Source organism: Coregonus clupeaformis, chromosome 30 (assembly GCF_020615455.1).
Source record: "Coregonus clupeaformis isolate EN_2021a chromosome 30, ASM2061545v1, whole genome shotgun sequence".
Lineage (NCBI taxonomy): Eukaryota > Metazoa > Chordata > Actinopteri > Salmoniformes > Salmonidae > Coregonus > Coregonus clupeaformis.
In genome coordinates, this window is record NC_059221.1 from 22,434,470 (window position 1) to 22,450,572 (window position 16,103).

Genomic DNA, 16,103 nt, shown 5'->3' on the forward strand with positions numbered 1-16,103 from the left:
GGGTTGTTATTTTTCTGTTGGGTGTATTTCTATGTTTGCTTTTCTGTTGGGTTGGTTTCTATGTTTGGTCATTGACTCCCAATCGGAGGTAACGAGTGTCAGCTGTCGGCTCGTTATCTCTGATTGGGAGCCATATTTAAACTGTTGTGTTTCACTGTGTGTTTGTGGGTTTTTGTTCCAGTGTTGTATGTTCTGTCGGTGTCACAGAGGACTTCACGTATCGTCATTTGTTGTATTTTCGTGGTTGCTTTATTAAATAAAGTCATCATGTTCACTCCACGCGCTGCGTATTGGTCCGCTCCTTCAGACGATCGGGACAGAAAAACCCACCACAAAAGGACCAAGCAGCGCGTCCAGGAGCAAAGGGTCTGGACATGGGAGGAACTGTTGGACGGTAAAGGGTCCTGGACTTGGGAGGAGATCCTGGATGGTATGGATCGCCGACCATGGAGCGAGACGGTGGAGAGGCGACGGCGAGAGGAGCAACGGCATCGGCAGGGCCATCGTCGGAAGGACGGGAGGCAACCCCAAAAAATTTTTTGGGGGGGGCACATGGCTAGGCTGGGCAGCAGGAGGCTGCCACAGGGAGAAAAGGAGAGAAGGCTAACGGAGTACGGGAGCCATTGGCGAGTAGAGGGAGGGAAGTGTTTGTGGCACGGCGTGAAAGACTGATGTGTGTTGCCAGTCCGGTCCGGCCCGTTCCTGATCCTCGGTTGAGGCCAGTGGTGTGTGTTCCGGTACGGACCGGTCTGTTCCTACTCCAAGCACCAGGTCCACGGTGTGCTACGCCAGCCCGGCCCGGCCTGTTCCTGCTCCACGCACCAGGGATAGGGTGCGCTTCGCCAGCCCGGCCCGGCCTGTTCCGGCCACTCGCACCAGGGATACGGTGCGCGTCGCCAGCTCAGCCCGGCCTGTTCCTACTCCACGCACCAGGGATACGGTGCGCCGCCAGCCCGGCCCGGCCTGTTCCGGCCACTCGCACCAGGGATACGGTGCGCGTCGCCAGCCCAGCCCGGCCTGTTCCTACTCCACGCACCAGGGATACGGTGCGCTTCGCCAGCCCGGCCCGGCCTGTTCCGGCCACTCGCACCAGGGGAGACGGTGCGCGTCGCCAGCCCAGCCCGGCCTGTTCCTGCTCCACGCACCAGGGATACGGTGCGCCCGCCAGCCCGGCCCGGCCTGTTCCGGCCACCCGCACCAGGGGAGACGGTGCGCGTCGCCAGCCCAGCCCGGCCTGTTCCTGCTCTCCGCACTAGGCCTTATGTGCGTCCCCAGGGCCAAGCATGCCCTGTTGCTGCTTCCCGCACTAGCCCTGAGATGCGTGTCCTCAGCCCGGTACCTCCAGTTCCGGCACCACGCATCAGGCCTACGATGCGTCCCCAGGGCCAAGCATGCCCTGTTGCTGCTTCCCGCACTAGCCCTGAGATGCGTGTCCTCAGCCCGGTACCTCCAGTTCCGGCACCACGCATCAGGCCTACGGTGCGTCCCCAGGGCCAAGCATGCCCTGTTGCTTCTCCCCGCACTAGCCCTGAGATGCATGTCCTCAGCCCGGTACCTCCAGTTCCGGCACCACGCACCAGGCCTACGGTGCGCCTCAGACGGCCAGAGTCTGCCGTCTGCCCAACGGGGCCTGAACTGTCCGTCTGCCCAACGCCGTCTGAACTGCCCGTCTGCCCAACGGCGCCTGAACTGTCCGTCTGCCCAACGCCGTCTGAACTGCCCGTCTGCCCAACGGCGCCTGAACTGCCCGTCTGCCCAACGCCGTCTGAACTGTCCGTCTGCCCAACGCCGTCTGAACTGCCCGTCTGTACTGAGCCTGCAAAGCCGCCCGTCTGCCCAGAGCCTTCAGAGCCGTCCGCCAGACCCGGAGCCGCTAGAGCTCTCCGCCGGACAGGATCAGCCAGAGCCTTCCGCCAGACAGGATCAGCCAGAGCCTTCCGCCAGACAGGATCAGCCAGAGCCTTCCGCCAGCCAGGATCCGCCAGAGCCGTCCAGCCGGGATCCGCCAGCCAGCCAGGATCCGCCAGAGCCAGCCAGCCAGGATCCGCCATTTAGTCCGGTACTGCCCCTTAGCCCGGTGCTGTCCCTTATCCTGGTGCTGCCCCTTATCCTGGTGCTGTCCCTTATCCTGGTGCTGCCCCTTAGTCCGGTGCTGCCCCTTAGTCCGGTGCTGCCCCTTAGTCCGGTGCTGCCCCTGAGTCCGGTACTGCCCCTTAGCCCGGTGCTGCCCCTTAGTCCGGTGCTGCCCCCTGAGTCCGGTGCTGCCTCTTAGTCCAGTGCTGCCCCTTAATCCTGTGGGTTTTAGTTGGGGGGTGGTCATTTGGAGGAGGCTACGTAAGCAGGTAGTGACTATGGTGGGGTGGGGACCACGACCAGTGCCAGAGCCGCCACCATGGACAGACGCCCACCCAGACCCTCCCCTAGACTGTATGCTGGTGCGCCCGGAGTTCGCACCTTTAGGGGGGGGGTACTGTGACACTCTGGCTCTATGGACTTTTATTTTGAGCCAGGGTTGTTATTTTTCTGTTGGGTGTATTTCTATGTTTGCTTTTCTGTTGGGTTGGTTTCTATGTTTGGTCATTGACTCCCAATCGGAGGTAACGAGTGTCAGCTGTCGGCTCGTTATCTCTGATTGGGAGCCATATTTAAACTGTTGTGTTTCACTGTGTGTTTGTGGGTTTTTGTTCCAGTGTTGTATGTTCTGTCGGTGTCACAGAGGACTTCACGTATCGTCATTTGTTGTTTTTTCGTGGTTGCTTTATTAAATAAAGTCATCATGTTCACTCCACGCGCTGCGTATTGGTCCGCTCCTTCAGACGATCGTGACAGTGACTTACCTGTCATCAACAAATGTTAGTCCGAAGTATTCCTTCTCTTTGAGGTTAAAATGTGAGGACACCAGATCTAGGAGTTCACGGGACAACAGCTTGGGCTGTGGAATAGGAGATTGTTTGAAGAGCGCATTAGGCCTATCTATTTGAGGGCATTATCATTTTTTGTCAAAACAATTTGAAATTCATAGGAACTAAATTAACTGTTACAATAATCTCAGCAAAAAAAATGAAGATAGTATACTGTACCTGAACCAGCAGCTCAAGTTTCCTGTCGTCAAGGAGATGCACCTGGCAGAGTCTCCCCTCCGTCATCTACAATGGAGGACAGGAAGTTAGGTTCAAATTAAATTCAGTACTTTGCACCTACATATATGTAGTAAATTGTGAGTATTGGAATTGATCATACTGTCAAACAACATCAACCCTGTTTAGATCATATATGACATTAGTAGGACATTTCAGCTGTGTAGAAATCTTGTCTCTGTCAATGCAAATTGACAAAGATCAAACATCAGCCTTCAAAGAGGGGTTTTGTTTTAGAAATGGTTAGAAAGCAAGTCAAAGTCCCACGGTGTGTTAACAAAGTCCCATATTGAGCAATTCACAGTCCAGAGAGTTTAATCCTGTTAAGGAAATAATCATTGATTTTGTTAATTACAATGATGCTAAGATATAGGTTTCTCATACTGTACTGCTAAAGTATAGGTTTCTGCTACATGCATACAACCTACAATGGCTTACAAATCCATCACAATATCACATAATAGGTAACACTACAGCAGACAAAGACACACGCCTCAACCAGCCTCTCTAACTGCCCTCTATTGTAAGTGACAGAATGGGGTTGGCCAGATGAAGTCCTCCTACTGATCTATAGAGTGCTGCTGTACCTGGTGGAGCTCCCCAGGGACTACTGTCTCTGTGGTAATAAAACTACTACCACACAGGTCTGAACACATCCCTGTCCAGAGCTCATCTTCATCAGCATGAAGCCCTTCTTCCTCAATATCCACACACTGACATCCAGCACAAAGCGAGCGCTTCTGACCACCAGCTTGTCAATACTGCACGGTGTGCACGCTAGATAACCCCCACCCGGGCCTTGGCTGTCCCTGCCCTGCGACGCCTGGTACCAAACCCAAGTCTGGCTGGGTTTGTTTGCGTAACAACATCAGTGCTAAGTGATGCTAACCCATTGAGCTAGGGCATGTCTGGGTCAGATGCTAGACTACAGAATGTTCTTTCAGAATGCTGCTTCTGCTAAGCCTGAGGGAACATGGGTCAGCCAGGAGACCTGGTGCAGATGACTTATATTGTGGCCAAATCATTTACGCTCTAGGGACAACACAGGGCATGAGGAAACCCAGGTGTTGTATAGTGTTGGATACCAGACAGTAACTGCAATACTACCTCTTTAAGCATTCTCCCTTAGGGGCTGTCTCAGACAAGTCCGTTTGGCTCCATCTAGACGGCCTGGACAGACAGAGATCAATGTCTGCTTCACCTGCCATTTTTAGGCTCATTTAGGCCCAGATGCACGCATGCGCGAATGCATACACACGCACACATACACACACACACACACACACACACACACACACACACACACACACACACACACACACACACACACACACACACACACACACACACACACACACACACACACACACACACACACACACACACACACGCACACACACACACAATGGCTAAATTGATTGGTTATCTCACTGAGAGGGAAGTGGAACACTCAATCTCACAAATCAGTTGATTATATCAATTAGCACTCATTAAATTAAGGGCCCTGAATTAAAGGCCCTGCAAAACTGACAATGGGATATATTAAATGTTTTATGATTGAATGTGAAATATGCACATTCAATGTATCCAATTCATTTTGAATGACTGCATGTCACTCACAGTAAACAAAGACCTACAGTATTTGGCACAGTGCATTGACATTGCTCTGGCAGTATTATAGCAGCAAGATGTCTAGTGTCTTTTTGATGACAATACTATCATAGTTTATTCTGTTCAAAACCTGCTGCCTAGAATAGCCACAGTTGCATTTACATGTTGACCACTAGGGGGAGCATGGTGATTTGTCAGTATAGTACAGAATTCTATGTGGGGCAGAAAATGTCAAGAAATGTTTCTTACTTTAGGCCCTCATGTGCATGCACATGTGAGGATTTGTTTCCAATGTGTACTTACAGTATCAGCCAATTTAATTGAATGAACCATCTGATTGGTGTGCCCCCTTTTAACAGCTGGGCACAGTGGGCAGAATTAAAGCCTATCTATTTTTATCCCTCTGGACACAGCTTTCATCTGGACAAAGCAATCCGGAGCTTTTCCAGAAGCACAAACTCAGTAGGGCTGAAGCTCAATTCTATGTCACTTTTGATGTATTTTCTTTAATTCTTAAAAGTCTAAGCCGTTGGGGGTGGGGGTTCTAAGCTGACATATGGAATTATTTTTAAGAAGGTCATACCATGGATCATTTAGCTAGCTCCATACTTCCATTCAATGGGTTACCTTTAGAGGAGTCCCACTTGTGGGGGTCGTAGAGCAAAACGTAGAACATCAAATGCGTGTTCGTGAGAGTCTCCCCTTTCTACAGTGGAGTTATATTAGTTTGTAGCCCAAACGGTTCGGACGCTACAGACAAAAGTTGGCACATTAGCGTTACCGACTTCCGACGAGTCCCGTAGGGATATCTCTATCTTAAACAGACAGATTTGTATTATGTTACTTAGATTGACACACCGGTAGACTCTAGGGGTTTTTAAAGACCGTGTTTACTGTCAACCTCACACCAAGCTTCATTGAGAGAGAGACAAATATCAATAATAATATTTGGAAGTATAACTATGCAAACGTACAGTACCAGTCAAAAGTTTGGACACACCTACTCATTCCAGGGTTTTTCTTTATTTTTACTATTTTCTACATTGTAGAATAATAGTGAAGACATCAAAACTATGAAATAACACATATGGAATCATGTAGTAAGCAAAAAAGTGTTAAACAAATCAAAATATATTTTAGATTTTAGATTCTTCAAAGTAGCCACCCTTTCCCTTGATGACAGCTTTGAACACTCTTGGCATTCTCTCAGCCAGTTTCATGAGGTAGTCACCTGGAATGCATTTCAATTAACAGGTGTGCCTTGTTAAAAGTTAATTTGTGGAATTTCTTTCCTTCTTAATGCGTTTGAGCCAATCAGTTGTGTTGTGACAAGGTAGGGTTGGTATACAGAAGATAGCCCTATTTGGTAAAAGACCAAGTCCATATTATGGCAAGCACAGCTCAAATAAGCAAAGAGAAATGACAGTCCATCATTACTTTAAGACATGAAGGTCAGTCAAAATGGAACATTTCAAGAACTTTCAAAGTTTATTCAAGTGCAGTCGCAAAAACCATCACTATGATGAAACTGGCTCCCATGAGGACCGCCACAGGAAAGGAAGACCCAGAGTCACCTCTGCTGCAGAGGATAAGTTCATTAGAGTTACCAGCCTCAGAAATTGCAGCCCAAATAAATGCTTCACAGAGTTCAAGTAACAGACACATCTCAACATCAACTGTTCAGAGGAGACTGTGTGAATCAGGCCTTCATGGTCAAATTGCTGCAAAGAAACCACTACTAAAGGACACCAATAAGAAGAAGAGACCTGCTTGGGCCAAGAAACACGAGCAATGGACATTTGACTGGTGGAAATCTGTCCTTTGGTCTGATGAGTCCAAATTTGAGAATTTTGGTTCCAACCGCCGTGTCTTTGTGAGACGCAGAGTAGGTGAACGGATGATCTCCACGTGTGGTTCCCACCGTGAAGCATGGAGGAGGAGGTGTGATGGTGTGGAGTTGCTTTGCTGGTGACACTGTCTGTGATTTATTTAGAATTAAAGGCACACTTAACCAGCATGGCTACCACAGCATTCTGCAGCGATACGCCATCCCATCTGGTTTAGGCTTAGTGGGACTATCATTTGTTTTTCAACAGGACAATGACCCAAAACACACCTCCAGGCTGTGTAAGGGCTATTTGACCAAGAAGGAGAGTGATGGAGTGCTGCATCAGATGACCTGGCCTCCACAATCACCCACCCTCAACCAATTGAGATGGTTTGGGATGAGTTGGACCGCAGAGTGAAGGAAAAGTAGCCAACAAGTGCTCAGCATATGTGGGAACTCCTTCAAGACTGTTGGAAAAGCATTCCAGGTGAAGCTTGTTGAGAGAATGCCAAGAGTGTGCAAAGCTGTCATCAAGGCAAAGGGTGGCTACTTTGAAGAATCTTAAATATAAAATATATTTTGATTTGTTTAACACTTTATTTGTTACTACATGATTCCATATGTTTTTTTCATAGTTTTGATGTCTTCACTATTATTGTACAATGTAGAAAATAGTAAAAATAAAGAAACCCCTTGAATGAGTAGGTGTGTCCAAACTTTTGACTGGTACTGTATATTGATATCGATTGACTGGAATATTGATTCCAATTTTCCAGTAGGCCTACAGTATTAATGTTCATCCAAGACTACTGTCACTGCTCAGTCAACCAAACACAGTCCATTCAACAGCTTTCAATAAAACACCCCTTGCCTTCAGGGCCGAGATGAATGAATCCCACATGGCAGAGATGTAACGGGACATGGTGAAAGAAATGTAAAGGCTTTTTTTGTCTCTGCTGTCTGAAAAGTGGGACACAGGCAATGGGCATGGGATTGTAAATACTGGGGCCTAAGGGCCTGGTTGGTATAGATAGCTTGTTACAGTGAAATGGTCTAATGTTATGGATTGGAGCTTGCCCTTTACTGCTCTAATATCAACTGTATTGAGGGGACCTAAACAACCCTCTATAATGCTTGGCTTGAATCATGTCATCGTAAATTACTTGTTTTACATAACTTTATCAACAACGTCACTTTCACATGGCAGTTTTAAACTGTACATGATTATCCACTATGTGACAACAATGAACATGTTTAATGACAGACTAGAAGTATTTAGGTATATTGGTGCACAACGTATTGGGCAGTGGGTGACCTCATTACTGAGGAACCCTTTAATTGGTAAGCGGACGATAATGAATTAATTAGCTGCTTCTTTCACTTGAATAGCTCCAAGTCATTCTGGAGATATATGTGTTGGTAACATATTGTAATTCACACAACCTATTTTGCTAGTCTACCAAAGAAACACCAGACTGAGTGCAAATAGATTATACAGTCTGAAAAATAGAAAGAGAATCATACATTTTTGTCACACCCTGATCGGTTTCACCTGTCTTGTGCTTGTCTCCACCCCCCATCAGGTGTCTTCAATTTGTCCCCATTATCCCCTGTGTATAGCAGTGTTTTCTGTTTGTCTGTTGCCAGTTCGTCTTGTCTCGTCAAGCTTACCCGCGTTTTTCCCGTTCTCCTGTTTTGCTCTAGTCCCTGTTTTCCAGTTTTTCCCGGTTTTGACCATTCTGCCTGCCCTGACCCTGAGCCTGCCGTTCTGTACCTTGTGACACTGTTCTGGATTACCGACCTCTGCCTGCCCCGACCCTGAGCCTGCCTGCCGTTTATGTATCATTCGGACTCTGCTCTGGATTACTGACCTCTGCCTCCCCTTGACCTGTCGTTTGCCTGCCCTCTGTTTTGGTAAATAAACGTCTGCACCCTATCTTATCTCAGTTTCCTGTTTTCATGTATTATTGATGAAACCTGGTCACACACGCCAGCTCATGTCTGCTCTTTAGACTCTTACTGTACATGCATGTCCTCTGAACATGGTTTAGACATGCTCTCGATTCATTTTGCACATTTCTATGATCAGGTTCACATTTCCTGGTGTCATGCTGCAAAGCAATGTATAAGACTTAGTCAATAATTTTGTGGTAATTAGCCTCAATGTGTCATGGGTGGATTTGACAACCAGTAAAAACGCATTAGGCTCTGAACTAGTTAATATCAGGGTTATAGTGTTCCCACTCCTAAAGAAAACCAAACACTCTAAGCAGTCAAAACAATGTCTTCCTGTGAGTTCAAGTGCCAGTAAACAGCCTACTAAACAGGATACCCCGCTCTCATGCTATCAAGCCAGGGTTACTGAAAAAGGACCTAATCTAATCACGTGTAGTAGTTTTCCATTCAGCAACAACACTCTTTACAGTCAGGGCACAATTGCACGAACACTCTCTGTTGTTTTGACACGAAACGACTGGATGGTTGCACGGCAAGTGAATTCCCCTCAGTAACTTGTTACTGATATGTGAATGTACCTTTTGGCTTCTGCTGGTGACTGGTCATGACACTCTATTAGAGCCCCAAAGAAAACATCTACGTAAGGCTACATGGAGCAGAATTATTTGAGGGGTGGCTGGGACACCTGTTCCCCTAGGCTTAGCGCCTTCTGGGATCCTGAGATAGTGAGCTGAAGGGAGTGGTGTTGGGAAGTCTCCCATATTGGATTTCTCCCTTGGCCTAATTTTGTCATTGGTCAAAAATAATGGCAGTTGGCCATCATCTACCAGTCTTTATAAGACTGTTCGAAGTGTTTACTGATGTTGGAGAGAATTATGATATTGGACACAATGAAACACAGGATATTATGCTGCATAAAATTGCTTGAAATATTAATTATGTTTTTGCAATATCTCCTGCAATAAAATAATTAAGCGATGACAGCCTTCATCTAAGAAGTTTGATTTATGTCATTTGATATCATTGCCATCAAAGAGCACTAAGCACTGAACACTAACCATGCTGTCTACACTGTCTAATCATGACAGCTGTAGAAGCAGTATTAGTACAGGAGTAGTGGTAGTAGTAGTAGTAGTAGTAGTAGTAGTAGTAGTAGCAGCAGCAGCATTACTAATCGTAGTAGTCAGCCGGGCTTCAGAGTCATACGAAACATACTTTATGTATTTCTGAGCACCTCCAAGACGTACAGTATGATACCTACTAATGGTCTAGTTACAGAAACGAAAGAAGGGAGGTTGGTTGGGGAGGATGGGTAGGTGTAATCAGTCTAGCAATCCAAAGGTTGCATGTTTGAGTCGTGTCGGTGACAACTGTATCATTTTAGATAACCCTTATTCTAAACTTCACCTAACCTGCTACATAAATTAACTTAACCTTTGTCGTTTAAGTTCTCCTAACCTTTTTTCCATAAATTATCCTAACCTTTGTCATTAGTTCCCCTAAACGCCAACGTAAATTCTCCCCATAATTCTCCTTTGTTGTTACAGCATAACAAGCAACCTGGTCTCAGATAAAGACGTGTAATACTATACTGTATGTCCTCCAAGTTGTATGATAAATTAAGTCACCCAATTCGTATGCTATTGAACGACCGGGTAAGACGTACAATACTATTCGTCCTCTCATTCATATGATATTGTACGACCGCTATTCCATTCACTCCCGAGTGGCGCAGTGGTCTAAGGCACTGCATCGCAGTGCTAGCTGTGCCACTAGAGATCCTGGTTCGAGTCCAGGCTCTGTCGCAGCCGGCCGCGACCGGGAGACCCATGGGCGGCGCACAATTGGTCCAGCGTCGTCCAAGGTAGGGGAGGGTTTGGCCGGCAGGGATGTGGGTTTGTTTCCCACGGGGGGCCAGTATGAAAAAAAAAACATGTATGCATTCACTACCTGTAAGTCGCTCTGGATAAGAGCGTCTGCTAAATGACCTAAATGTAACCTAATGTAACATATCATACTAAATGGAGTGCACAGATTTACATACAGAATAATACGAATTGCCCTGAAACCACGTTGCTGCAGTAGCAGTAGTAGTAGTAGTAATGCCAGTTACTGTTGCTATCCCTTAACTACAGATGTTATGCGACTAGCATGAAAAGCTGTTTCTCCTCCTATAGGGTGTCAGTAGCAGGTGCTGTAGTGAGGGGTTTGCCTGCCTACTGAAGGGGACTGCAGAGTTGTATTATCAGGAGCTGCAGTGACTTTCTGCAGAGCCATGGAGAAGGGAAAGGAGCAGTCAGTCACTGAGGAGCAGAGTAGAGATTGGGCTATGAATGATGGAGGAACACTGGGACGCGGGGCTGGGACGTGGGTAACATAACTATGAATCACATTTTACAGATTCTATCATCAAAAGAAAACATTAGCTGTCAAAACAATACTATGTTGACATAGCAATATTAATTTTATCGTAAATTAGCATTTACTGCCATCAGTTGTTATTATAGGTATTAGCAAGAGACACAAATCTGAAGCATTTAGAGTTATGGAGTTGAAGAGGTGTATAATACAAATGGATGCTTCAGGGTGATGATTGCCATAATGGTTAAAATCTTATGCACACAGTTTCATAGAAAGTGTATACTGCCCTACTTATGGACTTCACAATAGACATGTAACGCATTATTTACAGTATGTCTTCCAGGGTATGTCTAAATGCAGGATAACCAGCCTTTCCAAAAAAGAATCCTCTCTTCAGTCAGTGTGTTTCATGTAGATCCTCAGGAGACTTCATGATTCCTGAAGGGAAAGCTGCCAACTGAGTGTTGCTCATCACCAGTATCAAACAGCCTCACAAACCACCTCTCATGTACTGAGGTAGATTCACTAGACTAAAGGAAGAGATGTACACACAAAAATATGTTTTATATAGTGCCAAATAAGGGTTATTTGGCTTGTAACCATAGTGGATCCCTTTTTGGTGCTATAAATAACCTTCTTTTTTTTTTTAAGTTCTATAAAAAAAAACATGCTCATGAGGTTCTAAATGGAACCTTTATGGTGGTATAAATATCAATTTCCTAAGGTTCTATATAGCACCAAAAAATGGTTCTGCAATGGTACGTACAACCCTTTTGGGGGCTATATAGAACCCTTTTTTATGGTTATTTTGAAGAACCATACAGGTTTTTTTTATTCTGGTAAGCCATATTATATTATTACAATTCCTTAGATGTTATTATTGTTTTAATTGACACATTGAATTAGGTGTGCTAGCTCTGGAACAGATCGGAATCCCTGAGGAGAGAATTGAGAACCACTGGTTAAGACAACAGTTCTCAACTGACACAAGGCCATATGCAAGTCTTTCACAAGACACAGTCACTGGCCTTAATCATATACACTGTATAACATGTAATGGCATAACACAACATATTAGATAAACTGTAATGACGCTCACAGTTGCACAAAAAGAGCTGTGCGTGACCACACTCCAAAATATTCGAATGAGCCGCAGGCCCTATATTTTAAAGCCCTTATGTGAACTGCAAAGAACCATTGAAGGGCTCAAAGGGTTCTTTGAGTCATTATGGTTCCACATAGAAACCATCACCCTTCCTAAAGAACCCTTGAGGAATCCTCTTTTCTTAGTGTGTAGAGGCAGAAAACTAGCTGAAGTATCGGCCTAAGTGGTGTATGTACAGTGGGACTGAACACCTCCCTCTGCAACTGGATCCTGGACTTCCTGACAGGCCGCCCCTAGGTGGTGAGGGTAGGCAACAACACATCCACCACACTGACCCTCAACACGTGGGCCCTTCAGGGGTGTGTGCTTAGTCCCATCCTGTACTCCCTGTTCACCCACAACTGTGTGGCCGTGCACGACTCCAACACCATCATTAAGTTTGCTGAAGACACAACGGTGGTAGGCCTGATCACCGACGACGATGAGACCGTCTATAGAGAGGAGGTCAGTGACCTGGCAGTGTGGTGCCAGGACAACAACCTCTCCCTCAACGTCAGCAAGACAAAGGAGCAGATTATGGACTACAGGAAAAGGAGGGCCGAATACATCAACGGGGCTGTACTGGGGCGGTTTGAGAGCTTCAAGTTCTTCGGTGTCCACATCACTAAGGAATTAAACATGGTCCATACACACCAACACAGTCGTAAAGAAGGCACGACAACGCCTCTTCCCCTTTAGGAGGCTGAAAAGATTTGGCATGGACCCAAAGATCCTCAAAAAGTCCTACAGCCGCACAATTGAGAGTATCTTGACTGGCTGCATCACCGCTTGGTATGGCAACTCCTTGGCATCCGACCGCAAGGCGCTACAGAGGGTAGTGCGTACGGCCCAGTACATCACTGGGGCTGAGCTCCCTGCCATCCAGGACCTCTATACCAGGCGGTGTCAGAGGAAGGCCCTAAAAATTGTCAGACTCCAGCCACCCAAGTCACAGACTGTTCTCTCTCCTACTGCACGGCAAGTGGTACCGATGCACCAAGTCTTCTAACCCCAAGCCATAAGACTACTAAATAGTTAACCAAATAGCTAACTGGACTATCTGCATTGACCATCTTTGCAGTAACTCTTTTGACTCTTCACATACACTGCTGCTGTTTATTATCTATCCTGTTGCCTAGCCACTTTACCCCTACCTGTATGTACATATCTACCTCAATTACCTTGTACCTCTGCACATCGACTCGGTACTGGTACTCCGTGTATATAGCCAAGTTATCGTTACTCATTGTGTATTTATTCCTCATGTTTATTCTTTTTTTCTATATATTTCTCTCTGCATTGTTGGGAAGGGCCCGTAAGAAAGCATTTCACTGTTAGTTTACACCTGTTGTTTACAAAGCACGTGACAAATACAATTTGATTGATTTGAAAGCGGTGATTTACTATTTCCAATTACTATATATTTAGTTACCCACTTAAACAACACTTGTTTTGTAATGACCCCTTTTTCTTTTTTCAAGGGGTCAGTAATTACTTTATATTGGTTTTTAACTATCTCCAGCGGTGCAACATCACATTAGTCACAACACTATTTCAACAGGATATCCTGACCAACAACTACAGGGGCCATCACAACGGGATAAGTCTCAGGATAGTGAAGTTTGTCCACTTCCATATCTGAAAAACAGACAATTCCTGTTTACCATGCTAGCTGCCTGAAACTATGTCAGGACCCTGTGTCTTTTTCTGAATCTCACTTGAGAACATGACAAATAGTGACGACTTGTGACAAAGTCGGAGGAGATTCAGTGCTAGTGTTGCTGTTCTTTCTTTGTTCTGTTCACTGCTAAATCTGTAAGTGTAAAAAAATTAGTTTTGAGACATGAGTGTACTTTTTTTTTTTGACGTTTGTAATGAGTTAACTACATAACCTATGCAAATGGTAACATTAGGCCAGAGCTGGACAAAACAACTGCCATTAAACATGACTATTTCTTACAACTACAGATGTAGGACATTAATTTGAGCAAGTTTGCTACAGCAGGAAAAGAATCCTGCAGCAACAGGACATTTTAATTGTTATGTGGATTATCATTAATTTAGATTTTTGTAGGTGTTGATACATTTTTCGTAAAGGGAAAATCAAGTCTGAAATTTCTAAGTGGAAATTACAAACTTCAGAAGCCTTTTAAACCTCCAATACACTACATGTTTTCCATTTCCTGCATTGCAGGAAAGTTATCCTGAAACAGGGTGATCAAATTCAGATCCTACATTTGTACTGCTTCAACCACTAGCTACTGGCACTGCCACCTGTACAACAAGGACCTCCTACTGTGTCCTGCTGTTGCTTTGGCTGCTAGTACACAGGTTACATTTTTTCTGGGAAATTATGGAGTGAGCCAGCTGCTTTAGAGCAGCCACTGACAACATACAATGCAAAAAATGGCCAGCAGATAGCCTAGCAGTTAAAAATGTTGGATCCGTAACCGAAAGGTCGCTGGTTCGAACCCCTGCGCTAACTAGGTGAAAAATCAGTCGACGAGCCCTTGAGCAAGGCACTTAACCCTAATTTCTCCTGTAAGTCTGGAAGAGCATCTGCTAAATGACTAAAATGTACATGTAAAATAAATGATGCAAATCATCCACAACTCATGACTATCTTATTTACATGTAGCCTAAGTACACAGCATGGACAAAAACAGATCAGCAAAACGGAGATACATTATACTTGCAGAGTAAATTGATGTTGCTATGAATTAATCAACTGAACTGAGGCACCTGAGTTTCTGATGCTTACAGATGAATTGTAAACGCTTACTGTATTTACTTACAACAGGCCTAATCCTAAAGACATCCTTTCTAGATCAATAAAGCTAGATAATCATTGCCTATTTACTTTAGGCCTACCCAACCCAATTACTGTAAGGATGCCTTCTTTCTGCACTGTATCCTTCCTCACTGATCAAACCCTGGTCCCAATCCCTCCCTATCTCTCTATACACTGCTGTTCAGTGCAGACTAGACTGGATATAGCAACCAAGGTGTGTCAGGCAGAACGCAAATGTATTGTGTATCTTGTCTGATCATCTATAAACTCGTTTTGTTTTCTTCCATTCACGTAAAGAAAAGTACTTACCATTTTGATACAGTAGGATAATGATAAATTAATACGTTGTATGCTATTAGTTACACGTTTTTCACAATGAGGGAGGAACAATGAACATGTATGGCTAATGGTGGTTTATTTTCTGTTAAATGACAAACCTGAGTTCCCAATTACAGAGCAAAAAAAAGCCCATTGATAGATGGAATCCGTACGATTCTTTTGTTGAAAGAAAAAACACTGATGCCGATATTGATAATAAAACGACAATGGCACAGCCAAGCCTATAATAACGACATGATAAAGCCGGTTAATTTATCACTCCCAAAGATGCGTGAATGAACTGGTCTACTTTTCCCACCGCACAGTTCAGAGAATACTCCAATATCGTTTTATTGCCACATTGTAACGTGGCAATCTTACCTTCTGTTTGGGCGTTTCCTTCTATTTCAGCTGGTTGGCTTCTTGATTTTAAAATAGGTCTCCCCCGGCATATTGGAACCTCATTCAATGCATCCCTCTTTCGTTTTCAGCAGAGGAGAGAGTCGGTGAGCTGAATCGCCGTCCACTATTCGTAGCCTTCTCCCGTATTCGCGCACGCTTACTTTCATCCAAGCTCACCACGCCTTCGCCCCACGGGCATTTACGTGAAAGGGGCTTCTAGCGTTCGCTCTCATCTTAACTACAGTCACTGTACTGAACTGTACACACAATGGGTCACAATCTGCCCATTGCTGGTGATAAACGTTCATGTTTTAGACATGATGCAGACCCATTCGTAATGCCTATTTTGTATTCGACCCTGGTATTATTATGGAAACCTATCAGGCCTATCAGGGTTTTAAAAAGTATAATAATTGTAAGCAATGGCCATTGTGTAAATTAATGCATTTCCATGTGACATTTATCCCACCTGCCCACCGCCTTAAAAAGAAAGCTATTGATCAGAAATGAATAAGATTGAACAAAAGTGACATATAAAAACTGCTCGATATTGCA

The 16,103-nt window shown here is 45.1% G+C and overlaps 1 protein-coding gene across 2 annotated transcripts in view; it reads right to left on the reverse strand.

Annotated features, from left to right (window-relative positions):
- The window catches only part of LOC121545635 (FERM domain-containing protein 4B), a 28,401-nt gene extending 12,632 nt beyond the window's left edge, over positions 1-15,769 (reverse strand). Inside the window, exons 1-3 of one of the 2 annotated variants that reach the window (XM_041856348.2) lie at positions 15,528-15,769; positions 3,081-3,146; positions 2,838-2,932 (exon numbers count right to left, since the gene is read on the reverse strand). In XM_041856348.2, coding sequence (XP_041712282.1) covers positions 2,838-2,932; positions 3,081-3,146 — 161 coding nt within the window. In that variant the 5' untranslated portion in view covers positions 15,528-15,769. The remainder of the gene's footprint in view (positions 1-2,837; positions 2,933-3,080; positions 3,147-15,527) is intronic. The other variant, XM_041856347.2, reaches the window with a different exon arrangement.
- Positions 15,770-16,103: the final 334 nt, after the last annotated feature.